The sequence below is a fragment of the Perna viridis genome, chromosome 12 (assembly GCF_037379345.1).
Source record: "Perna viridis isolate PV_CMFRI_1.1 ecotype Kerala chromosome 12, ASM3737934v1, whole genome shotgun sequence".
NCBI classification, from domain to species: domain Eukaryota; kingdom Metazoa; phylum Mollusca; class Bivalvia; order Mytilida; family Mytilidae; genus Perna; species Perna viridis.
The window spans coordinates 29,684,432-29,712,061 of record NC_142456.1 but is presented as its reverse complement, the minus strand read 5'-3'; the positions used below and the strand labels follow the sequence as shown (position 1 = coordinate 29,712,061).

At 33.7% G+C, this 27,630-nt stretch overlaps 1 protein-coding gene across 8 annotated transcripts in view; it reads left to right on the top strand.

Moving 5' to 3' along the window:
- Window positions 1-27,630, top strand: part of LOC148601957 (uncharacterized) — a 60,371-nt gene that overhangs the window by 3,426 nt on the left and 29,315 nt on the right. For 2 of the 8 annotated variants that reach the window (XM_088556028.1, XM_088556024.1), the window contains exons 2-6: window positions 13,754-13,840; window positions 18,704-18,793; window positions 21,208-21,377; window positions 25,539-25,639; window positions 25,958-26,053. In XM_088556028.1, the coding sequence (XP_088412154.1) occupies window positions 13,794-13,840; window positions 18,704-18,793; window positions 21,208-21,377; window positions 25,539-25,639; window positions 25,958-26,053 (504 nt within the window). In that variant the 5' untranslated portion in view covers window positions 13,754-13,793. Of the gene's footprint in view, window positions 1-8,062; window positions 8,173-13,753; window positions 13,841-15,749; window positions 15,801-18,703; window positions 18,794-21,207; window positions 21,378-25,538; window positions 25,640-25,957; window positions 26,054-27,630 lie in introns of those variants that run through there. The other 6 variants (XM_088556030.1, XM_088556031.1, XM_088556025.1 and 3 more) reach the window with 5 other exon arrangements.

Genomic DNA, 27,630 nt, shown 5'->3' with positions numbered 1-27,630 from the left:
CTTCCAACTTCAATAGCTAGACTGTGTTCGTTTATTCTATATTTGGTTATAACATACTTATATCTGTAGTTAATTGGTCTATCAAGATAAAATTGTAAATTGAATCTATCATAAATATATCTATAAAAACGACATTTTGGTGAAGTGTCAAAAAAAGCAGTAGCTTGACATATAAATTCACCCACAAGGCGTTGCCTGAATAAAGCAATAAAAACCTTTTCCATAGTTACATTTTGTGCTAACCATACATCATTAAAACCATATTTACACAATAGATCTCTTATTCTACATGACCAGTTCATCTTATGATTTGACATCTTTCCGAAGTAGAAGTACTTGGAAAGATTATTGCATCTACTGTACTGAATTTAGTATAATAAAAGTCATTGAATCATTCACTATTAGTCTTTCGTGCAATTTCACTGGCACGTGCCGGCAATCACTCGAGTGACCAACCCTGACCACGGCTCTTTGATGTCCATTGATTATTAATTAAAGTCAATATAACCAATCAAGTTTGAGTCTGGTGATTTTGATTATTAGTGATAATCTTATTTAAAAGGTTAATTATGTTCAATTTTTGTACATGGTTTCAAGAATATTTACATAATAATATACTATATATATAAATTCATTTAACTCCTTGATGGTTTAGTAATTTGAAGTTAAAATATAATGCATGGAAAATGTTTTACAAACACAGTAAAGCCTTTCAAAATTTACTCAGTCTCAGCAATAAAAGTAAATGCTTATAAAATGCCAAATAAATGGAAACAATGTCTTTATTTATTTACAAAGTTTGATATACACTCATTATAGTTCTGTTAGTTCTACTTTGAAAATTGTAAGGTGGAGACCTTGGTTTTCGTTTAGCTACGAAAGCTGTTTGTCGATCAGACTAGTCTTTTGGTCATGATTTTATAATCTAAGGAAGCAGAATAGCCCATTTCCTTGCCCTTTGATTATAAGATGTTCGATTTCATCGGTTTGGGGTCCAGTTCGTCCAATGATCGATTCCATCACTTGTACGATCTGCACTACATGATATTGTAGGAATCCCTTTCACATACGTAAAAAGAATCCTGGTTGGAACAGGAAACTACGAACTATTTGGTTCTTTTAAGAGATATGCTGTTGTATATCAAAGCTGGTTTTCAAAATCTTCCGAAGGAGATAGAAATTCTGTAACAGAGACTTCTATTAGATAAAAAGAATTCTTCTAATGCTGTTCGTTCAAAATGTGGAAAACATGTGCCAACAGACATAAAAAACCCAATCAATGTAAATGATCTCGTGAAAATAGAACAAGTTGTCTTAACAATCCTTGTCATGAATGTTTTATATTGTGATAGTTATTGTCCCACTATTTAAAACTATGTGACTTAATACTGTTTATTTATTCATTTCTTAAAAAAACTTTTTCAAAATCGGCATTTCGATTTTTCTTAAAGCGAGAACAAAAATTGCAACAACAAAACCCCCTCCCAAAATTTAAACATAGATTAATCTATCTAATATAATTACTTTCATTTAAGTCCTTATTCGACTTAATCAATTAACATTATATGTCCAGTACTCTTATCACATATAAATTCCACTATTGAAATACAATTTTGAACTGCTACCCACGGCAATGTTATTCAGTCAGTATCTATTAAGTCATGGTCTGTTACACATTGGATTGTCCGCACGTGTCGGAAATTTTAGTACAAAAGACTACAAGTCTAAAGATTCAATGACTGTTTTTACACTTAATTTAGTGTATTTTATGTAATTTTAAATTACCATTCCAATGGTAGTAATTTTACTGCAGATATGTCATCTTATAGGTCTTAGTGCACTGAGGTGTTTTTTGCGGTGTTTAGAAGGATCGACATGGGGTCGCATCATGTTGCCATGCTTTTCACACGGTGGCTAAAGATGCAGGTGTTCTTCTTCGGACTTTGATTGACAGGTTATCAGTTAAATGATTATCACACGGTGGCTAAAGATGCTGGTGTTCTTCCTCGGACTTTGATGGACAGGTCATCAGTTAAATAAAATGTCAAGGGTGTGGTTTTAAGTAAAGATTGACAAGTAATGAATTATAGGAATAGTGAGGGTGTGGTTTAAAGTATTGAGGGTTAACCGTTGCGTATAAGCAAAGACTCATACAGGCGATTCAGTCATGATCAAACGTTTGTGCGTACAAATCTGAGAGAGAGGAGTAATAAATTGGGTATTTTTGTCAACAACCGTTTAAAAATAAATTACAAGAAATACGATGAGTCCAACCTTGATAAAATTCGAGAAAGGACATGTTGATGTATAATCGAAACGCACGAGGGCTGGTGTTAGGAATTTTGAATATGATAAAGTTTGAAAGTTACTCTCAACCATGATGATTTAATATATATCCATTTCAACAACAAGTGAAACCCATTTTTTCCCGCTTTAGTGTTGAGAAATTGGAGATTTTCGGAAGGTCTACTACATTTGACGTCTGCGCACTGGTGTTAATAAAGATACCAATAAGTTTAATTTATTCTTTATATAGTAAGCTGTAAATTTCATACTAGAAGAATTCGATTTTTTTATTGGATCATTTCTTTGGGATTCAAACATTATTTTTATTTTATAAGAGGTTTTAAATGTCGAAATTTTGTTTTAAAAAAAACACAACTTTGAATGTCCCTAATACGAATATTTTCGGTAATCAAATAAATGTCTAGATTTAATCAAAAGGTCTTAAATTTTGATTTAACGTCAACGGTTATGAAAACAAAAAAAAAGCAATATTTATATTTCTATATATCGCTAAAGTTCCACGTTTTTTTAATGACGGGGTCAGAATTCTAAATACTTCCGAGTATTTTTACTCATTCTTCTAATAATCTATGCTAATAGGGCACGTTGTTCGTCGATCGCAAACTGTGTTAAAGAAATGTCAATTAACCCTATACCATGCTCAAAACACAGGGACACGCCTTTTCATAAACGTGAAACCACAATGATTGGATGACGATATTACAAAGGCGTTTATCAAAAAGTAATCAAGGGAACCAAGGTTGTAGCGGTAATCAAAAGGATGCAATCCAGGGACAAAGACCAGGCATGGAAGACAGATATACACAACAAAGAACATAACGTAACTAAAGTCATACATACAAAGTAACAAAAGCAAATGAGCAACTCGGACTCTACTAGCCCCGTGCAGGTCCGGGTGTTAAAAGAATAGGCCTGCAGCAGTGCTAAGCTTGTCGTGAAAGGCGACTAAATAGTGCTCAGAAACCTAGCCGGGGGCTAGGCGCTCTGCCCACAGAGCAACTGAGATGTATGCCCCAGGTGGTGGAATGGGGTACCCCTGGCGTGTTACATGCTGGGGTTGTCTGGCTATAATACGGAAAACCTGACCGCAAACCATAGTGGTGCACCGTGTTGAGAAAGATGTCACGTTCCTCGCACGTTAAAGAACCCTGCTGTGGTATTCGATAGGAGTAGGAACCTTTGCGCTCCGCCACAGGAGGCTAAATTGCCCGACCTTACCCATCCCTCCCTTTTTCTTGTGGCAATCAAAATTTGTCGACCCTATTATCCTTGTGTCCCATCCTTTTTTTCCATTTCATCTTCATTTTATCATCCATTTCATGTTCATCGTCTGAATATGGCTGAAATATTGCTGCTCGGACGTTAAACCCCAACAATCAATCAATCGGACTCCACTAAAAACTGGGAGCATGTACCAATTTGCATAAGAAATTGACCCTTTCAAAGCATTTTTATTGCTGTTGATTTAAAAACGAATGTAAGTGAAGGCGACCCGTAAAAGTTATTACGTAAGAAACCCATTAGTAAAACAAGTAGTTCGCAAATACTCGATTTTCTTGAACATCGTATTCAACTTAATTTTCACCTATCACTATATTCGGCTAATGTGTGTTCGGATACTATGTGATAAAATCTGTTGCCATTTCAAAACTCGCGAACTTCGCGGTTCAACATTTCGAGATCATATATTTTCTTCCCACTTTCCATTTTTTTTAATGACACGATACTGAAATTTGTTAAATATAAACCGTAATTTAAAGTTGCACGCGTTTGTCTCAAAGCCGTCCTTTCACTGAGAAAATAGAACTAAGTTGCAGTGGTAGTCAGTAAAATAAGGAGTTCGCAAGTACTCGATTTTCTTGAACATCTTACTTGACAATTTTTAACATTTTGTAGTTGTAGAATATTATTACATGATACATGTAGCAAAAGTGTAGCATGAGTGCAAAGCATTTAATTCGTGTAAAAACTTAATTATCTTAATTGATGGGTAAACACTTGTTGGCCTCACAATTTTGGCTTAAGGCCAATTATACGTGAAAGAAAATTAATTCTTACCGTGAAGGTAATGATTGACGCATTGTTCTTTTATTTGTCAACCGTTTGAACTCTGTTATTAAATTGCTGATCATGGATTAAATCCAATGAACAGTTATCAGGCATCCACCGGAGACCGTGGACGTGGATATTATACTGTCCATCAGACACGGTGGGCATTTGGACGTCGGTCCACCGTGGGCATTATGGGTGGGCAAAGCGTGGACACTTCATTTATCCACCGTGGGCGAATGGAATCGACAAAATAGTCGTTTGCTGTAGTGTATATATACAAATGTACATGCACCTAAAAGTATCTGAAAACTTGTGAAATGGTGGTTTAGTCTCGTGCTTGGATATCCACGGACTAGAAGCCTCTGTCTCGTATAAAAACTTAATGTTTCTAATTATATTGTACATGTGTATTAAATTTACTCCAGCAATCCTGGAGGTTGCCTTGCAAGCCTTTTTTCCGACTATAGTATCTTGATGTCATCCTAACTTTATAGAAGAACTGAATTACAACCTTTTAGTATTACGTTGTTGAAGTTATTGTACAATTTATAGAATATATGCATCTTCAATCAGCTGATTTTAACAGTGACTTGACTCCACTAGCCCCGTGCAGGTCGGGTGTTAAAAGAATAGGCCTGCAGCAGCGCTAAGCTTGTCGTATAAGGCGACTAAATAGTGCTCAGAAACCTAGCCGGGGGCTAGGCGCTCTGCCCACAGAGCAACTGGGATGTGTGCCCCAGGTGGTGGAATGGGTTCCCCTTGGCGTGTTACATGCTGGGGTTGTCAGGCTATAATATGGAAAACCTGACCGCAAACCATAGTGGTGCACCGTGTTGGGAAAGAAGCCACGTTCCTCGCACGTTAAAGAACCCTGCTGTGGTATTCGATAGGAGTAGGAACCTTTGCGCTCCGCCACAGGAGGCTAAATTGCCCGACCTTACCCATCCCCCCTTTTTCCAGTGGCCATCAAAATTTGTCGACCCTATTATCCTTGTGACCCGTCCTTTCTTTTTTTCATTTCATGTTTATTTTATCATCCATTTCATGTTCATTGCCTGAATATAGCTGAAATATTGCTGCTCGGACGTTAAACCCCAACAAACAAACAAAATTGACTCTTTAGTGTTTTTATCAAGCAGATAAATGTCTCTAGTGTTTTAATTCCAGCAACCGAAATTCCATAGTTTTAATGATCCGGGTAAATGATATTGCAATTAAATCAAGTTTCCGAAGGGGAGCAAAGGGACATATGTATGGTATAATTATAAGATTCTTTTTGGAATACTAAAAATACCAATCATATTCATTGCATATTTCGATTTGATTGTACGCATGTTACAGTGTGCAACCTCTCATTACCAACACTACAATCAAAGCTACATTCAAAAATTAATTGTAAACAAGTCGTACCCCAAACCAAAACGATCGAAATAGGAAGCCAAATCCATTACCGGGAGGTTTTACTATGTGCAGTACATGTAATAGAGCCTTAGTATTTTAGGTATTTTGAAATGTGTTAAACTGCTAATTTTGGTAAGTATGAAGGAATGGTTAGATAATTAGTATATTTCTTTTGCAAGTCTCTCCTTTCTCGGTTTGAGAGAAATGGGTTTGCGTGTGTGGGGATAAACATCGAGGTGTATATATATATATATTCTTTAATTCCTCTAATACTGAGATATGATAGTCATATTTACTAGCATGTACAAAGATTAAAAAAGAGGTGAAGTATTTATCAGATCAGTTTGAAAGAAAAAAAAAGACAACTACGAAACGATTAAAGTTCTTCAAATTATCTACTCATTAGAAAAATGGATACGTGCCGATTCTCTTAGAAATTTTGCAGAAATGTTAATAAATTTGGGAATGATATCAGATTCTAGACTTGGACAATGTCCATTCATCATTCCATATGTCGAATTTCGTCACAACTATCTTGTTTCCAAGTGGATGGATTTATTTCAGATTTAGTGTGTGACTTTATATAGATAGGCCAATACATTGTAAGCAATGGTTTTGGTGCTCTCTGATGGACTTTGTCAGTTTCGTTGGACTTCATCATTTTTTTTCACAATAAGGAATGATTGGGAAAATATTCGTCACAAAAGTCTCATCTCCAATGAATGGTGGTATGTGGCTTACAGGGTTTGACACTAACTTCATTTGTTTGGTGGTCAACAGGACTTCTTCAGAGGTAAAACAGGTAGTCCTTAGGCGGTAATGACAGTTCATTTCTTAGATCTTATGAAAAATAAGGCAAAATTTAGGTAGCCCAATGGACTACCATGCAAATTTTTCTAGTAGTTTCCTCTCCAAAATTTGGGTGGCACAGGACTACCGGACTACTGTTCGTGTCGATCCCTGGCTTAATGTAGACTGGTCATATATATGGATCAGAAATTTGAGGCATGTTCAAACACAGACTCAGCAACCTGTAAAAAAGATATAATGAATATTTTTTTAGAAAATCTATGAAAACAATGCAGCTTAAAAATTCATTTAAAATTATGTAAGTACATCTTGGATGTTAACAGTAAGAGTTCAAATATTGCTGTACTTTTTGAGATAGACAGGATTCCTACGTAGGAATGTATCAGTGTAGTTCAGCTTTATTAAAAGAAGCATTTATATGTTGTAAAAATATGTATGAAACAATCTGATTAAAGTATACGATCTGAGTCTTTTTGGAGGGTAGCGTGATTAAGAAAATTTTCAGCTGAGAAAAATAATCTGTAAATTTCGTATTTGCTCACACGATCGAAGAGTGGAAACAAAAAAGCATAAAAATAAAACCTTTGAACAGGAATATGATTATTTATGTACACAAAATGATATTGAAAACGAAGTTCATTTCTTAAACAAATGTCATATTATAACACTGTCGAGATTTAGAACAATGAACCATAAGAAAGAAAGTTCTTCATTGACCGGAGGTACATAACTCATCCTAACTTTTTAAAATTCAATGATGTCATGAACCATAAACAACAGTCAAAGATCTGCAAAGTGTGTAAATTTATTCAAGTTATCAATAACAAACTTGATTCTCCCTAATTTTCACCCCAACTGGGGATTTCCCCAACAATTGTATAATTTATTGATATGTTAATTAATATGAATATGCATGACATTATTCATGATATATTTTGTTAAAAGTCATCCTAATCATTGTATTGAAATTTTCTACCCGAGAGGGTCCATGATTTGCGAATAAAACTATCTTTTAAGCAATGTACGAGTGGGGATACATTTTATGACTAGCACGACAACGCTAGCAGCCGTTCATTTGAATGATTTAAAATTTATACAGAGATTCCTGTAGTCATCAAGGATGTAGGGTCCAATCTGGGACATGGTTGATTATTCTTATGTTGGGGTTTTTACGGTATTGACTATCCTTACGGATTTCTCATGACCTCCCCTTACGGCGATTCTGTTAGTAGATGGAGGTAGCGAAGTCCAGCCTTCGGGATACCTGACCGAAGAACTCGAGTATGTCCTGTTAGCGGCTGGGCTGCTGGCCTACTCCCAAACCCCACGTGGTCCGAGAGCGTTTCCCCACGCTTAACTATTTTGAGAGTACGTCAACGTGGAGAAAGCTAGTCAATCAGACAACGCGGATGTCTGAGAGGACACCATAATTTCTGTGAAGACTGTACTTTGAGAATGCCCAGATATTTTTATTTCAACAGCTTCCGGATCACCATTGAGGGTTTTAAACATAAACAATAACAATATGGCGATCACAAAGTATCAAAATGTAGTCACTGATAAGACGAATTAACACTAAGAACTGAGGTGAAGCCTGCTGAGGTATATTCAGATACACATATATTTTTTAAGGACTTCTCAAAGCAAATTTTCCGACATTTTATGTTGAAATATAGTTTCTCTGTAACAATATGATCGATCCACATTTTTAATCAGCTCAAGGATTATAGCGTGTCGATGTAAATATTTCACAGAATATGTTTTCTGAAAGAATGAACTGAATGTTTCACGTAAATAAAATGAATTTCAAAAATTGTAGTCATCACTGGTTATAAGTCCTAGTACTAATAGGACAATAGTTGACAATTAACAGTATTTTTTTAAAATGCAAAATCTCAACCTACAAGCGCATGTACATTATGTACCAAGAATTTTTGCAGTAGACAGGACTACATGTAAAATCTCACCCTTCCTCATAATACATTGTATCTTGTGGGGAAATATGTGTACTTGACACTTTATAAACAAACAAACAAATTCTTTATTTGCTAATTTAGCACCCTACAGGGCAGTGAATTGTACAATGTAAAATATAATGTACAGATAGCCAAAAGTTATAAATTGATACAAATTCAAATACATATAATAGCTGTATTTTTCTTCTTTTTTTTTTAACATGAAGAAACAAGTATCATTGATGATGTTTTCAATAAACACAGTGACCATACTCAAGAGAGGCAAGAGGCAGAGTAAATCACAGTGGATAATATTTGGAAAAAAGAATATATATAAATATAAACTGTTACTTTAATCATAAATATGATTTATTCAAATAAATATATAAAGCTACCTTTTTCATCTAACTAGATACAATTTGTTTATTAAATCATATAGCATCTGGTATATATAGGTGTGTTCTGCAGACACAAGCCAGATAAATAATTCCTTGTTATTCAAACTTTTTAGGTTAGGAAATTTATCAAACACATTATTTAAAATATTATTTCTTTTTGACATAGTTATAGGGCATTCTAGAAGGAAGTGGATTTCATCTTCAACAGCTGTTTTACATAGATTACAAAATCTCTGTTCAGGTGGTATATTTTTATACCGCCCTGTCTGAATCTCTAAGTGATAGGCACTAATTCTGAAAGCAGTAAGGAGTTTTCTTTGTTTATAGGTGTCCCATTCCAAATAATCTTCAAATACAAATTGATCTTTAAAAAGCCTGTAACTTCTGAGTTTATTTCCACTGAGCCTAAATTTCTTCTATCATCAAAAAGATCTGATTTCCAGATTTTAGTATATTTGCTACAGAATTTATTATACAAATATTTTGTAAGTGAAGTTTTAAGAGAAAATATATTATTTTTATCTAAATGAAAATAATTCACAATATTAGTGATACTACTGAACCAACTGGTTTTATTATTTTCATGTAAAATTTTTGGAGTTTTGTATTCTCGAGTATCTCGTAAAATTTTGTTGGTTAATAAACTCAATAAATCAGAATAATGCATGGATGGTTTTCGGTAAAATTTCTAATACATACATGCATTGTACACTGATAAATACCTTAGTACAAAAAAATACAGACTTCAGATCTGTATTCGGGACCATGAGGGGGATTATGAATTCAAATTAGCATTGAATCCGTCACATGCAGGATGTCGCCATTTTGACATTCATTATAGGGTTTGTAAGTCTCGTTCTAGTTTCAGTTTCCCTTCTGAACATATTGAAATCCGAAGACTGATATGCATTTTAGTGTATACTTCCGGGAAATTCAAACGCTGCTTCACAATGCAAAGTCTTCTATTTTATGCTATTCTAAACATTTTAATCTCTTAGAACTTGATAATTTACATTTTTAATCAGTATTTTTACCCAAAAATGATACTTCGCTTTTGATATTGAACTCAATGCTATGTTAACGACGAATCTCCATATATTTGAATGGTAGACTAGGACTCATTCTTACGAAACCATGAAGTCACATGACGAGACTTACATACACTATTTTCCCACACACATAAAAAACAAAGCGAGTGAATCTTTTTGGACAATTTTTCTTGTATGCATCCCTTATTCTATTAACATCACAATGAGACCTTTTATTGTATGTTATACTTCGTTCAAAAGCTGAAGAAATGAAATATTTCTCCTTTCAATCAACTCGTGCGCATTGTTTACGAATTGCATTTTTAGTAATCTCCCCACACAACATATTTACATTAAAGTACACATGATAAAATTTGTAAGAAATTACACACGATTCCAATCTTATTTTCTATAAAAATCCTTGCATGTACATGTACATTGTGTGTACATTTGTACTTACCAGCAATAAATGAGTAATACATGATGACTGAGTGCAATTTTAAGTTTGTCACTGCATGCAATCTTTTTGTACATGTAGATTATCCCAAATGTACATGTACATGTATGGTCTCAGTGGGAAGGTTTTAGTGCTACATTAGGTTAAATATGTAAAATCGGAAAGGATATAATCAATTGTAATCATACTGGAAATAATTTCAGAATTTTGAAGTGTAGTTTTCATTAGAATGTAAATACTTTATTGGTAAAAAATGTTCTGTCATTTACAAATTCATCCTATACTCAGTGTTCTCCCCAGGCCATTATAGTGCTGTACTTTGCAGCACTGATTTTTTAGCACTATGTTATCAGTTTTTGTTGGAATGCACCATGGGTGCTGTGATATAATTTTGGAGGAAGGCCATTAGAGCTACATGTATGCTATGCCAGTAAGCATTGTGCTATTTTAAAATTATGGGAAGATCACTGTATATATAATAACATTCAAATCAGCTATTTTTATAATGTGTTAATTTGAAGCAAACTACATATATTGGTATATATGGTTCTGTAGTATTAAGAGGAAGTCCAAGCAAAAACCTGGCAGTGGGTAGCACACAAAAAAATTTGTTTTTAAAATACTTTCACCTATTTCATATCACAAATACATTATTTTTCAATGTTGAATGTTGGTTTTTGATGAACTGCAGTTTGTGCTAAGTTGTCAGAGGATCTGTAGACCTGTCATTCGGTCAGACAGGCTGATTGATTTTGTCTGTCTGAAATACTTTTTGTCTGACCAAAATTTTTTTTACAATAATTGTAAAAGTGGGCAATGTATTGACATTTACCATTTACATATGTTGTTGTATTTTGTAATCATGTATGGTGTACAACTTATTTGTTGTTTTAATTTTTATATTGTCTCAGCCTTTATCATGTAACATTGTCAATTTGTTCATGTGAAATGTTGAGAAAGATTGAATAAAATAGCATTTTTTTTTATTAAATTTTTATTCTTGGGCTAAAGAAAAAACAGCATCCCAGTGTAAGAATGAATGTTTCCATATTCCTATCCCACCAAAACTCAATCCCAATGCCTATCGAAATGAGTTGCATTTCTTTAATTAGATAAACTGTAAAAATAAACGAGTCCATATTCCTATCCCAGCTGTTACTGAGTTTCTGATCAGGACGATTTTTCTCCTATCTCTTCTTCCTTTGGCTGTGTTCAGCCTCTTTTATCGGATGTTTTAAAGACTTTCCAGGGATTGCCTAATTTTTTTTTAATAAATTGTAAGCCTAAGCTTTTTTTAAAACCATCAATAGGAAACACTTAAAAAACAAGTAGCATATTTTGTCTAAAATAATGGTTTGTTTGTGTATTGTACCAACATACACATGTACATGTACGGTAGACTGATAGAAAGGACGTTGGCCACATTGGCATAGCCAACTGTAGAATATTGCACTCTGTAAACGGTTGCTCTGTAATATCTCACTGCTGGGTAGTATTTTTTAGTGACCTTGACCCCAGATCGTGAGTAGAATTGAAGATGTTCATAATCATTGTGATTTTGTTTCAAGAAGAAAAGAGAATCGTCAAATAAATATTTATCGTTGATTGATTCTTCCTAACTGTCCACTATTGCGTTAAAATTAATTGAAATCCACGAGATGACAAGTCACACATCCGAGACATTGTTTTTATGTACATTTAAATTTCTAAAAGTAGATAGCTATATATATATGTTGTGAGGTTCGTGAAGGGTTTGTTTTTAAAATAACGATATAAATAAGTTACATTTTAAACGTACTTAAAAACAGAAATGTCTCGACTTAACTCGAAGTTTTTTCGGAGGTCGAAAATGACCGGCTGAAGTTTAGTGAGAACCCTGGGATATCTTTTGTGGTCCTAATGATCAAACGATTGATAAATTGTTTTAATTTTAAATGATTATCAACAATGCTCATATCAGGGGTGCCAGGTTAACAACAATAGAATATATTCCACACCTGGTTGACCAGGTAATTACCAAGTTTGGGGTCATAAACTTGTCAGAGCGTAAGGCCAGGTGAAATTATGTAATTTCCGATTGACAGTTTTTAACAACATTTTTATTTAAGGTGACGAAAATTTATCTGAAATACTTTTTGAAGGGATTTTTTTATACGCTTTTCAAATTTTAATTGACGAAAACGATCTAAAACATTTTTGTCATTTATGAAATTATTTTGTAAATGGCGAAAATGACGAGCGCTAGCTGAATCACTGATGTACCTCCAAATTATTACGATAATTATTGAAGTCTTACATGTGTATTTATTTTAGTATAATGTCATACATGTCTTTTCCGAAACCTTCTTTTAAGGATTCCTATTTCTATGATTTAGAAATCAATACCGAAATTGCTCTATGCCATATATATTTCTCCAAGCTACATACTCTGCATTGCTATCTGGTTAAAGCCATTGATTTCCCACACATTTTATTGAGTATTTCACGTTTGTTCATGAACTTGACATATATCTTTTGGAAAGCATATTTATTGGCAAATAAAAAAAATGCCAACCAGTCATTGAGCACTTCCCAGGGTAGCAAGTGATAATTTTCCAATATTGAAATCACCTTGTCTGACCATCTGTTTGTCAAAATTTTCGTCACAAAAATCTGGGCCACACAGAACAGATTTAATTCAAATTTGGTGTGTGGCTTTATAAAGATAGTGATATTGGTTAATGTCCTGTTATCAACTTTCTTTAGTAGTGGGGATATACTTAGCATGACAACACATGTAACTTCGTGATTATTTTTTGCAAGCTGAAATGGAAAGTTACTCGCTGATTTGAGGAGAAAAATAAAAAATGGTTTCACACACTTGAGTTTAAAAAAAGTTTTATTTACTCAACAGCCATCATCCATCACCAGTGTTGCACAAAATAACCATAATCATGATTTCAACTCCTTTATTGAGAAACATTTTGTGTCTTGAATGGAAGAAAATCGTACAAAATTATATGGCCAAACAGGCAAGCTCTGTTATACATTTATCATGAAATTTGCTTGAGACAGGCCAGCAGGAGACTAACTTATTTCTACCCCTGAATAGTTCTAGGTCATTGGAAGACAATAAAAATGTACTTGTACCATATTTCCACATCATATTCTGGTACATGTATGCTTAACTTCAAGCCCTGGCTTAAAACTTTATGTTTTATTCTTCACTATCAAAGTACATACATGTACATTTGTAATTAATAGCAAATACTTCACAGACACCTGGTATACATGTATTTTGCAGTTTGCCAGGTTTTATTATTTTTTAAATGTATTATAACTGAAAATTTTTACATCTCTTTTCAGGTTCATCACATTTTTTGATACAGGTACATAAACCAAGAAAATGGATCATCAAAAATTCATTGATTCTACTTATGGCTCATACAGTGGGTAGGTATTGTTACTCTCAGAATCTTAAAATACAGGTAAAGATTTATTACCTTTTATCCTGTGATGAGTTCATTAAAGGGCATATAATGGGCATATAACGGGTGTCAAATAAATTTTTGATATATTTGTATAGTAGCGAATAAAGCAATTAAGCTCCACCCACCATCACAATCATACATCCTGTCGAATCTCCTCTGTCAATCTGTCAGTCACAGCGTTTCGAAGATATTGTGCCATCCTTCTCCCAAACAAACATGTCTAGCTGTGTCAATTCAGTGTTTTACGATGCAACTTTGAACATTGCCACTTTGAATGTGTATACACACAATCCAACAAATCAATAACTGTCAAAAATGGAAGTAGGTCACGGAAGAATTTATTTCACATCAGAAAAAACATGTTAAATGACAGAAATTGTTGTTTAATTTTGGATATTTATGTTTATGACTCGTTTAAAAGTAAAAGTTACAATTTACAATATTTCATCAAATAATGTCCATCTCTCAGAACTACTTTTTGTCGCAGGTTTTCAATGAACGGCAAATGTTTGGGGCCCACGACAGGGTCCTACTTTTGAATTAAATACTCTTTACAACACAAAACCATCAAAATTGACTTATTGCAGGATAAACACAATATTAGTGTATTACAGAATATTTATAGAAAGTATTTGTACCTCGCAGTTACTTCCCCTTTCTAAGCCTCATACAAATGCTTTCTATATTTTTCTTTAATACACTGATATTATATATGCATTATTTAGGAATTACCTGTATGTCTAAATCAGGGAACAGTTGCATAGATAGGATTAGCGTCCTATGCTTTTCTGGAAACCCCCTCCGAGTTGCTCATAAAAAGTCAAGTCTGGGGTAGACGAAAGAGGAAAGGAAAACTATGACATGTTGAACAAATCTCGGAAAAGGGTGTTTCTTACAGCAAGTGAAATAGTTAACTTCAGGGAATATAATTTGTCTTCTATTGATTAAATGACAATCATTTGATGAATTTCATGAGGTAGTTACAGTGTAACTTTGCTAAATACAAAGAGGTTAAAAATTTTCATCAAACTGAGATTGAAATATCTATGAAAGATGAAATGTTTTAACTTCCTTGTCAATTTTCCAATTCACTATGTAAGGAAATGCACTTGTTTACAGTTCAATACTTGATTTAGAAGGGATTTTGGATCGAATAAAAAATAAGATCAGTAGTAGTCTCCAAATCAAAATACTATATACCAGGATCTGAAATGCTTCAATGAAACATAATTGTATCATATTCTGTTTTCTTGGCCCCTATTGCAGTGTTTTCCATCTTACGCCTGTTGACCTTGATAAAAATGATGAACTTTTCCCAAATGGAAGGGAATGATTAAGTTGTCTATTCAATCAGGGGAGCACCAATTCTTTTCTCTGAAGTTAACTATTCTACTGGCTGTAAATCAGCCTTAACATCAACTGTTATAGCCTATTCTCTACTGTACATATCTACTATTTTAATGATGAATGACATAAGAGAAAATTTACTTCTCCTTGAATAACCAATTATGTAAGTTTATTCACAAAATTTTTTGTATGATATGAAAAATTAGACCCTGATTATTTGTAGCATTTAGTAACTATATTTCTTTTTTTATGGTTTTGTTCGTTATAGAACAGGTAATAAGCAGAATAGTTAAAAGGATTGAAAATAAACCAGTCACGTTTTACTGATGTTTGAATTCCGATATTTTTTGTTAATTGTGTAACTAGTTAAGTTTATTCTGGAGCTTTCTAGAACAGAATCACTTTTGCTGGATACTTTTAATGTAAGAGGTTGATACATGTAAAAATGTAGGTGGGTTTTTGTAGAGTAAATTCTAGAGTGTCCAGTCTAACTGAAATAAGTAATTCTTTTTTTTTTCATACTAGACCTATGACGGCTAGCTATTAAGCAAAGCACAGTTTAAGCTATAAACAGGGTTAGTGAAATTAATTTGTGGAAACGAAATATTTAAACATTTCACGTATAACAAGTGTTCCCAAGAATATTTAATGGAACATTTGTGCTGTATAAATTTTTGTATACTTTAACGATCAGTTGTATTGAACAATAGTAACACGAAGTGTACATGTACTCTCCCAAGGATATACAGCTGAGAAGTAAATAATATTGCTCATGTTAGGCGTAAGGAAAAATATGTCTGTTTAAGGTTACATTCATGTAAAAATAGGGAAGATATGCAGGTAAAATCATTTCATTTTTTTAATTGTTTTAGATGCCTATGGGAGGATTTCATGACTTTGAAGTGCTCAACTAAAAATTGACAGTTTAGCAGCATTTCATATAAAGAAAAATAATAATAACATGTTCTAGGGTAGGCAGAAAAATAGGATACCGTATTGACAGTACAACCCTTAACAGACAAGTTTTTTGTTTCCCTTGCATTATTTGTACCGTTTCTAAGAAGATAAAAAAAATATTTATAGGGGAACATGTGATGTTACATTTTCCAAAGTTTGTGAGAAGCTACGACTTGCTTTGGAGCTTCATTTTTAAGCACTAGATCAGTTAAATTTCACTTAAAACTTAATCGAAAATAAAGGTATTAGCTTATTAGTATTTTAGGATTTTTTTTCACTCTTGGCCTTGTGGTAGGTAGCAAATTGTAGTTTTATTCCTTCAGCACCTGCATATTGACTTTTCAATACCAGAACTTGCTGTAACTATGCAGACTTTTTGTATCACGCTAGAGTTCTTACAATTTAGGCTTCTGGAACAGGGTTATGTTGCTACAAGATTGAAGTCATCACTACAGAAGTTGTATGGGCGTCATCCTGAACTCGTTGATTGTTACAAAAACTTTAATGTATCCAACTGCACCATGAGATATGTTCAATGCATCATAGTTTTTCTTTCCTCTTTCATCTACCCCTTACTTGACTTTTTATTAGCAATTTGGCGGGTGTTTCTAGAAAAGCAGAGGACACTTACCCTACTGGTGCACCTGGTCCATGCTCCTAGTTTTTAATGGAGTTTGAGTTGCTCATTTACTTTTGTTACTTTGTATGTATTATTTTAGTTACTTTATGTTCTTTGTTGTGTGTGTCTGTTTTCCTTGTCGAGTCTTCGTCCCTGGATTACATTCTTTTTATTTCTTTTGATTTCTGTTAGAATCTTGGTTCCCTTGACACTCTTTAAACAGAGCCAACAATATCACTTCTGATGTACTGGTACATTTAGTTTAAACTTAAAAAGACGAGATATACATGTACCTCATGCATGTAGTCTTATTCATGTTCAAAGATTAACTCCTACAAGTCATTTGTCTTATTTTTAATTATTTTTAATGTGTTTTTTTAATTCTCTCTTGATTTGATTAAATGTCTAGAGGAATGAATTTCTAATGCATTTTCCCGATTTTTTTTTTGTTTGTAAGTTGATACTTGCTCAGTTGGTTGTTTAATTAAAACTTTCATGTCGAAGTCAAATTAGTATAAACTTCTTCACTGAAGGGGCTTAGTACAGTCTCATACATTAATGATGTCCATGTTTTATAGCAATTTGAAATGAAGTGATACTGGTTTCATTAAAAATCTAGGTAGGCTACAGAGTTATTTCCCTACTTTATATCAATGTGTCTTACTTAATTACCACAGACCACCGTTAGAATCTTTTGGACACCATTTTTAAAGTTTGAATAGGTGTCAAAGAATTTAGAATATTTAATGCTAGCTGATTACGACAGAACTACAAATAAAACTGCCAGTGTTTTAAATTGGGTCCTAATCTAAAGGGAGAAAGAAGCCAAAACTTCTCCTTGTTTGTGCCCTGAAACTTCTCCCATTTATTTTTGACAGGGAGAAGTACATAGACAAAAATATCAATATTGTTATTTTTCGAATAGAATTACTCAAACTTAATTCTCATCAATTATGACAAAATTATTGTAATTGATGGCCATTCAAACTTTAAAGGCATTGTCCAAAAGATCACAAAGGTATTCATTGATTATAGATTAAGACACATCGGTACATGTATGATGTAGGGGAAATAACCACCCAGGAAGCTATGTAAATTAAATCTTAAATTACTAGTTTCATATTTAAAACAAAAACAAAATGTTTATCTGTTCATAGATCACACCACAAAGTTTTGTTAAATAATGAAGAAATATAAATTCTAATTGATATAAAACTTAATTTTGAAATATATCAATATATTTGACTGTATCCTTTCATAGGTTACATCTGCCTCACATTAACAACTGGCTGTGAAAATGTTTTCCATGTTTATGACTCAACATGGTGCATTTTGTCATTGCCCCCGTTTCTAGATTCCAGTTTACTTGTTTCTTGTAGTATTTAGAACATTTAATGCTAGCTGATTACAACAGAACTACAAATAAAACCGCCAGTGTTTTAAATTGGGTCCTAATCTAAAGGGAGAAAGAAGCAAAAACTTCTCCTTGTTTGTGCCGTGACACTTCTCCCATTTATTTTTGACAGGGAGAAGTACATAGACAAAAATATCAATATTGTTATTTTTCGAATCCATCTCTAGATTAGACCCTGTATAAGTACACATACATGTATGCTGAAGTTATATAGTATTGATACATATAAGACACACGTGACAGTGCCCACCTTTAGCAGGAGGCGAGTGGCTATTAATAGATTATTAGACTAGTGATGAAAATTATGTGTAGTTTTCAATTTTAAATTGTTTATACTTTTCTATTTAGAAAGTGTAAATTTTCCTTGTTCAATAGGAAAAAGACTTAGACTTCTTTAATGTTAAATTGTCAATGTATAGGTTGGTATTTTGGGGTATATGTGCTTTTTAAAAACCAGATTTAAATATTTATTATGATTTTATTTTTAGATTTCTGAGTAGTAACAGTAATAGTAGTTACAGTATGTCACTGAGTGACAGCGAATTTCCAGAGGAGCCACCCTCCACCAGTGGTTGCAGGTAATCTACACTTCAGTCAACACAAATTTTGATTTTTCCACTCTCCTCAGTGGAGATATTATGAGTGTAGTCAAAGTGTTCCCACTCACCACAATGGAGACATTATGAGTGGAGTCACAGTGTCCCCACTCTCCACAGTGGTGCTTGTTGCCATGGGGAAGAAATTTGAGGTTGGAGACTATGATTTTACAAAATTTTCAATAACCCCTACAAGGTCGTCAAACAAAGAGGAAATCTAGATTTTCCCATTACAATCCTTTTTCTTATAACTGTTTATTTATTTCTGATTTTACCAATTTCCTCTTTGTTTGACGACATCATAAAATCATCCCTGTCATTATGAAAAGCAACTTGAAACTGCAAATTCTATGAATGAAATAAGGGCTTCGGCAGAAAAATTTTCAACTTCTGAAGATGAAGTAGTGAATTCAATTGTGCCAGTTAAAATATTAATAAAATCTGTTACTCAAAGGGCAAAATGGAAAGATGAAAATATCAAAGTCTAGAAAACAGTTTGTCTGATAATGAATTAGAAAATGTTGAAGTATGTCATTTGTTAAGTTTTATGGTAAAAATACATCAGTTCAGACCATCCCTTGTCACTAATGGCTAGTGTTGCTCATGGCATGCCATTCTCACCACCTCAATATGCTATAAATGTTGAAATGGCAGTTATTTGTAGAGAGTGTGATAAATAGAGGGTTCTGTATACTAAAACTGTTGTTCTGGCTTAATTGTAGTATTGTATTCACAAAGGATTGTGAATGTTTCACTTAAAATGTTTATGCATATGAAAAAATCTTCATGCAATAGAATAAGGAATTGAACTTTCAGTGTTTTATTTATTCAGTTTAGAGTCTAAATAACTGATAATAAAAGTGTGGATGTTAGAATGGTAGCTAACTCTGTTTTGATTTATACAGATTTTACAAATCTTGGAAAAATTAAAAATGAAAAATAAAATCCTCCCACCTGCCCTATTTTTTTAGTTGCTGGTGGATGAGAAGCTTCAAATTAACTTGGTGATGTTATTTTTCTTTAGTGATATTGCTAGAAGGAGAACAGTGTTCTAGGATTCCTATTTCCCATTACCCGGGGCAAGTGAAATTTGGGTCAGTGAAAGTTAGGTACTTAGTTACACTTTCCTGTGGCAAATTCAAAACTTCATATGCTGTAAGGATTTGTTTTGTTAGGAAAGCAGTCATTGACTGTGGGAAAGTTGATTTTATATGAATTTTTCCTGAGGAAATCTCAATTTCTGAAAAATCCCAGAACACTGGAGAATATTTAATACTAAGAGCTGTACTTTTATTGTTGATATTTAAACAAACAAAAAACAAATTTTGAGAGATAAGGACAATAATTGGAAATTCTTGATTTATTTTTTTTTCGAGTCCAGTGTGTGTGTTTGAATGAAGTGTAATATCTGTAAATTGAAGTTATATTAGGTTTATCAATTAATTAATCACAGAATAGTCATGAATTAAATTATTCATATTCTTTGCAATTTACCCCTGTACACTTTAGTCAGGTGGTGATGTTGGGGTTATTGTATAAATATATAAAGCAAATATTAAAAAACAAAAAAAAAAACAAAAAAAAACATTGTATTGTCAATAAATTTAAATGAATATGAGTACAAATAGTTGTGTCCCTCATAGGCAAAGCCTAAAATTATATTACCGTAATAAATTTAGTTTAACTTCACTCTCTGATTTATTTAAGGAATGTAATAAATATCTGAATATATTGTCTTATATTAAGATCTTTGGTTCGATTTACGCAGAATAAAACAGGAAGCAGTTTATGTTATGCGCAAGTTGAACCAACTTTCTTTTTATACTGTGTAAGTACTTTAGTTCGTGGATACCAATTTTCGTGGTTTAGGGAAAGTATTGTTTATTTTTAATTTCTAGTAGATATAGTTTTTGTGTGTGAGGGCCTCAGGGAAGATTAGCTTGTAAACTAACTGTAACCCTCCTGAAATAAAGATTTTATTATTATTATTATTAGTAGCACACAAGTTTGTGGAGTCTTGAATTCGTGGTTTTGAGGTTTTCAGTACACAAATCAATGGGAATCTGCTTTTCGTTGGGAACCAAATTTAGTGGTCTGGCTCACCCAAAAAAACCACGAAAATTGGTACCCCACGAACAATAGTACTTTCAAAGTAAGATAATATTATATTCAGATATAAGTTGCTATCCTTATAATTTAACATTTTGGCAAAAAAAAAAAATCATATTAATTTATTCATGGGTAAAAGTAGTTCGGTTAAAGGGGTGTGGTTTAAAGTTCATGACCTTGTTTATTGATCAGGTAATAGTAAGATATGGTATCGAAGATAAAAATAAAAAACAACAGCATCTTTTCTAACTGAAAAAATAGTCATATTAAATGATTTGTATTTACAGTAGTGACTTTGCTAACAGCACTACACAGAAAGAAAAGAGAAAAGAGAAGTTAAAACAGTACCTGAAACAGCTAAAACAGATGGTAGCACCCGAGGCTCAAGTCGGGACTCATGTCTCAACTATCGGGGCATTAAAACATGTCATCTCCTCTATGCAGAAAAACAAAGAGGGTGAGTTGTAATGACACAAACTAGTTAAAACTCCAGCTTTTTTTTTTATAACTAATGTGAAGTTGCAATTGTGTCTTTCAAAAAGAGAATTTGGCACTCCTGTATTGTGCATGACCTGTTGCCCTTTTGGGTTTGGGGTTTAGAAGTACAGTGTTAAGGTTTTGATAACATACTTAGAGGAAGGTTGATGTTTTAATTAACAATTGATCAAAAAGAAAGGGCCAAGGCTAAATGAAAAGCTCAGAAAACTGCTTGACCATTACTGTCTTTTCCTGTGTCACCAACTGTAAAAAATGTAACCACTGTCTATCTGTTTTTCCGTACCCCCTAAGAGGGTATTTCATTTGTGTAATCTGCAATACAAAAGGTATAGGGTATGTAAGTTTCGTCATGTGACCCCCTCACCCCCCCATTCCCCCCCCCCCCCCCGACCTGATTTCATGAGAATGGGTCCTAGTCTACCATTCAAAAGCATGGAGACTTGTCATTAAGAGAGCGTTGAGTTCATTGTTGAGTGCAAAACATCTTTTTGTGTAAAAAATACCAATAAAAAATGACAAGTATCTATTTCTACTTGCCCCGTGCAGGTCCGGGTGTCAAAAGAATAGGCCTGCAGCAGCGCTAAGCTTGTCGTAAAAGGCGATTAAATAGTGCTCAGAAACCTAGCCGGGGGCTAGGCGCTCTGCCCACAGAGCAACTGGGATGTGTGCCCCAGGTGGTGGAATGGGGTACCCCTGGCGTGTTACATGCTGGGGTTGTCAGGCTATAATACGGAAAACCTGACCGCAAACCATAGTGGTGCACCGTGTTGGGAAAGATGCCACGTTCCTCGCACGTTAAAGAACCCTGCTGTGGTATTCGATTGGAGTAGGAACCTTTGCGCTCCACCACAGGAGGTTAAATTGCTCGACCTTACCCATCTCTCCCTTTTGCTAGTGGCAATCAAAATTTATCGACCCTATTGTCCTTGTGTCCCATCCCGTTTTTCATTTCATCATTATTTCATGTTCATTTTATCATCCGTTTCATGTTCATCGTCTGAATATAGCTGAAATATTGCTGCTCGGACATTAAACCCCAACAATCAATCAATCAATCTATTTCTACTTGATAAAGGTATTAAGAAAAAACATAAAATAGAAGATTTTGCATTGTTATACAGTGCTTCGAGTACCTGGAAGTAAACAGTAAAATGCAGATCGGTCTTCGGTTTTCAATATGTTCTACATCGTAAATTCTGATAAAGAAAATGAAACTAGAACGAGACTTACATACCCTATTTACCCTATAATATTGAAACTGCATAGTGTTTATGTACATATTGAAGATGTGCACTGTCCCATCATGGAGAAATTTGACAAATGTTTTCATGTATTTTTTAGAATGATGAACTAAGCCATTTTTACAACTTTATGATGTGGAGTCCAATTAAGAATCTCTATTCTGTAACACAAAATCTATTCACCCTGTATACATTATTTGTAACACCCTGTATACATTATTTGTAACATGGCAGTGTATCAATCAATGTTCCATTAATGCTCTACTTTTGTAAATAGTTTTTCACATATCTAACATGCTTACATAATTCTATAGTTATAAATGGAAGTTGCATATAAATGCTACATCTGTCTGGGAAACAAGATTTCTGTTTGTATTGCCATGCTTATGAGTAAAACTTCCTGCAAGTCTAAATTCTTTGGAATTAAAAAAGATTAGACACCATAGTGATTGCTACATTCAAGTTAAATTCAAAGTGATAAACTCAGAGTTTATGGAATGTCATTAGTGTTTTCACTGGAAAAAATGTGAAGGCACGAAAATGTTGTTTTGGAGGTACCCCTCCTAAACATAAGGGCAATTCATTTTCCAACACCTGCAATAAACAGCCTTCAACCTAGTTTGATGTTATAAATGTGTTATGATTATATGTTTGATTGCAAATCAGGTTAAAAGTAATGAAATAATTCTAAAACTGAAAGCTGGTTCCAGGGGTGACATTTTTTTTTATTTCATGGTTTTACACTACCCACAAAAATCTCAAAAATTGGTATCTTGCAAGTAATGGGGACCTACAAATAATAATGTATCCATAGTATTGTAAAGCTTAAGGAGATAGACCTAGGGTAAGGGGCGTAACCCTTTAAATCAGTGATATGTTTGTATCTTTTCATTTCACCAAAGCTTTTCAAGCTTTCATTTGAAACACGATTGATTGATTGTTGGGGTTTAATGCCCAAGCAGCAATATTTCAGCTATATTCAGGCAATGAACAAGAAATGGATGATACATGTACAATGAACATGAATGGTGATGAAATGAAACAAGGGATGGGACACAAGGATAATAGGGCTGACAAACTTTGATAGCCACTAGAAAAAGGGGGATGGGTAGGGTCGGGCAATTTAGCTTCTTGTGGCAGAGTGCAAAGGTTCCTACTCCTATGGAATACCACAGCAGGGTTCTTTAACGTGCGAGGAATGTGGCATCTTTCCCAACATGGTGCACCATTATGGTTTGGGTCAGGTTTTCCGTATTATAGCTTGACAACCCCAGAATGTAACATGCCAGGGCTACCCCATTCCACCACCCGGGGCACACATCCCAGTTGCTCTGTGGGCAGAGCGTCTAGCCCCCTGCTAGGTTCTTGAGCACTATTTAGTCACCTTTTAAGACAAGCTTAGCGCTGTTCTTTTTACACCCAAACCTGCACGAGGCTGAAACAGAATTAGATCAGTCCAAGTTACTTTGATGCTTGCATGAGATTGATGTATAATGCTGAATACAAACATTCCAATGAGTTGTAAGAGTTGTATCCCTTACCCTAGATCTACCCCCTTAAACACTAAACCGGAATTATCAGTCTGGTAGAAACGTTTCAGGATGTTTGAAATAAATCAAACTGTGATGTCTATCGTAAAGAACTATCCTTGTCTGGAAATTATCACTTGCTACCTTGGAGAGTGATTATTAATTAGCACTAGTTGTGGTGAGTTAGTGAGTGGGAGCTTCACACACGGCTCACTGATTCTCTTCTGTAAGATTTACACATTGCCATTCCTTTTACATGTAGCTTTGATGTGACACAACTTATTTTGCTTTTCCTCCCCTTAACAAGTATCACAGTGCCATAGTACATTTTTTACAAAATTTGCTTAAGATCACAATTAAACTTCTGAAAGTTCTTTATCCTTTGAAAACAGCATTGTCCTTGAGCTTTTTTTCATGATAACAGAAAGAATATGCAATTATTATTATTACAGTGTATTGGCAGTGTCTAAATTTTATGGATTTGTACTTGATAAAGATACAAATGTAATAAGTCCCTATGTAGCTTCATAGTCATCAGTTTTAATGGAGTTTTTGTTGTTAAACATCAATAAGTTGTCCCTATGTAACTTTGTAGCCATCTGAATATGTAGTGAAATTTTAATGGATATAAAAATAGGAGATGTAATATGATTCCCAGTGAGACAGTCATCCACCAAAAGCCAAGCAATGAACAATTAAACTTCTAGAGTTCACCACATGGTCTTCAATGATGGGTAAAACCCATACCATAAAGCAAGCTATAATAGGCCCCGAAATGAATGAAGTGAAACTATTCATAAAAGACAAAAATTGACCTAATCTATAGAAAAAGCATGAAAAGAATAAGGATGAACATAAAAAACAACAACTACCAGGTTGCTGGCTTCAGACAGGCACATAAAGTATGTGGTCGGGTTAAACATGTTTGTGAGCACTCAACCCTCCCTTAAGCTGTTAAGCTAGTTCAAAATCCAGAATCAGCTGATATGCACACCTTGTTTACTCAAACAAAAATATCAATAAAAGTAAGTCCAACAGGAATTAGTGAAAATATATCATAAAATGTCTAACTAATACAAGTTCTTTGTACAAATGCTAATATAAAAAGCAATGATGTTCATATGCATACTAAAATAATAAAGTTACAGGGATTCATTAATCTTGAACTTTGTAAAAAGAACTACTAAATGCCACCGGCATACTAGAAAACATGGACTAGAGTAACTTAGTAAAGAACTTATTTAATGCAATTGACCATACAGTTGTCTGTATGTTAACCAACAGGATTTATTGCAAACTTGATCAGTTAAGTATGTTTTTTTATGTTTTTTTTTTGTTTTTTTTTTTCAGAGCTAAAGAATGAGTCTGAGAAATGTATCAGTATATGTACACCTTTTGCAAGCTCATCAGAAAGTGATGGGGATGCCCATATACTGTCACAGAAAAACATGGTATGTCTGTCCAATAGTATAAACCAATGGTTGAAGTGAGAATGTTTGGTTTGAGAAAATTCTCATTTTTACAAATCAAGTGCTTGGGTCCACAAAAAAAACTTTGAACATTGGAGCAGTGGTGGGGAAGGTTGGAATGTACTGTATGCAATTTAAATAAGTCATTTGTAAATTAAAGATGTGGACAATCTAGTGGAGTTTTAGCATTTGAAAACTGCCTGCACTCTTTATCACAAAAAAAAAAAATCTTAATGTTTTGCAAAATTTAGTAAAAAATGAGCAATTAATAGCTTTGAATTTATATTTTGTATTTTTAAGGATGATCTTCAAATTCTGGTGAATGCCAAAGGTATGAAGATAATGCAAGTGTCTCCAAGTCTGAAAAAGATTTTGGGCTACCCAGTGGTAAGTCATGTACGTACTTCGTATGTTGTACTATGTACTGTAAATGTATCAATTTTCACTGTTGCTAGTTTTCATGAGTTCTGTCAAGTGAACATATTTGCGGGTATCAATTTTTCGCTGTTTCAAAAAAATGATTAGCATTGTGTAGTGTTATAAGTCAATTTGGCATGTGATATTTCTCGAGATTTTCAGTCCACCAAGAAAATGGCGAAAATTAGTATGTTTACATTATTTGATTTACATAACAAAGCTGAACATTACATTTATGATGATCATACATAGGTATATACATATGTTTTGTGTATAGTACTACTTATTATTAATTCATTAATGAAGATAGATATTTTTAAAACTTGATGAATGATTATCATGTGTAAGCAAGCCAATATTAATTTCTGAAATTTACAAATGTCTATCATATGTTAGTGAGCCAATATTAGAATCTACTCATATACTGTGAAAGTACTTTAATTCGTGGATACCAAATTTTGTGGATTAGGGAAGAAACACAAGTTAGTTAATTCTTGAATTTGTGGTTTTGAGGTTTTCAGCATACACATCAATATGAATATTCTTTTTGTTAGGAACCATTTTTTATGGTTTGGCCTAACTATGAAAAATTTGGTATGCAATTTTGACATGTTTGGTGTGGGAAAGTTCATTATGTTCCATTATGCCCCTTTTGCAAATGGAAAACAAATTTCTGAAAGGATTTGTTAAGTTAGAAAAGCAGACTTTTAAGTTTTTGGTAGTTAATTTTTATTTGAAGTTTTCCAGTTGAAACCTAAAATTAACAAAAATCATAAAACACTGTTGGTGGGATTTTTTAGTCATTTTCAGTAAATATACATATATGTAAGTTTTTTGCTGCATATACATATACTTTTCAGTTAATGATTTATGTATGTTTTGTGAAAAATTCTAAATGTGCTAATGTGTCAAGGGAATCCCTAGTGAGGATTATGACAATGTGTGATCTATATTGATTTACTATAACAGAAAAATGTAAGTGTCACGTTGGATGACATCTGTTAAGAATCACATTGTAACACCACATCTCTATATGCAAACTTCCTTTTATACAAAGCAATTAAGTTGACACATTTTTGTAGCATGAATTTTTTAATAGACTTTATTTAGAATTAAATTTCTTTTTTTAAACTTTTTTTTTGCCTTTGCAGACAAAAGAGTACAAAGTGTGTAAAATCAAATTTCAGCCTAACTTAAATCATCATCTTTTATCTTATAATTTAATACCAACCATTAAAACAGGCCTAGTAGCTTCTGGTCTTCCGTCATACTTAAGGAGTATCTACTGTATGTTATCTGCAACTCAGAAAGGATTGATTGATTGATTGTTGGGGTTTAATGCCAGAGCAGCAATATTTCAGCTATATCCAGGCGATGAACATGAAATGGATGGTAAAATGAACATGAAATGAAAAATGGATGGAACACAATGACAATGGGGTCGACAGATTTTGATTGCCACTGGAAATAGGAAGAGTTGGGTAGAGTCGGGCAATTTAGCCTCCAGTGGCCGAGCCCTATGGTTCCTACCACAGAAGGATTCTTTAATGTGCGAG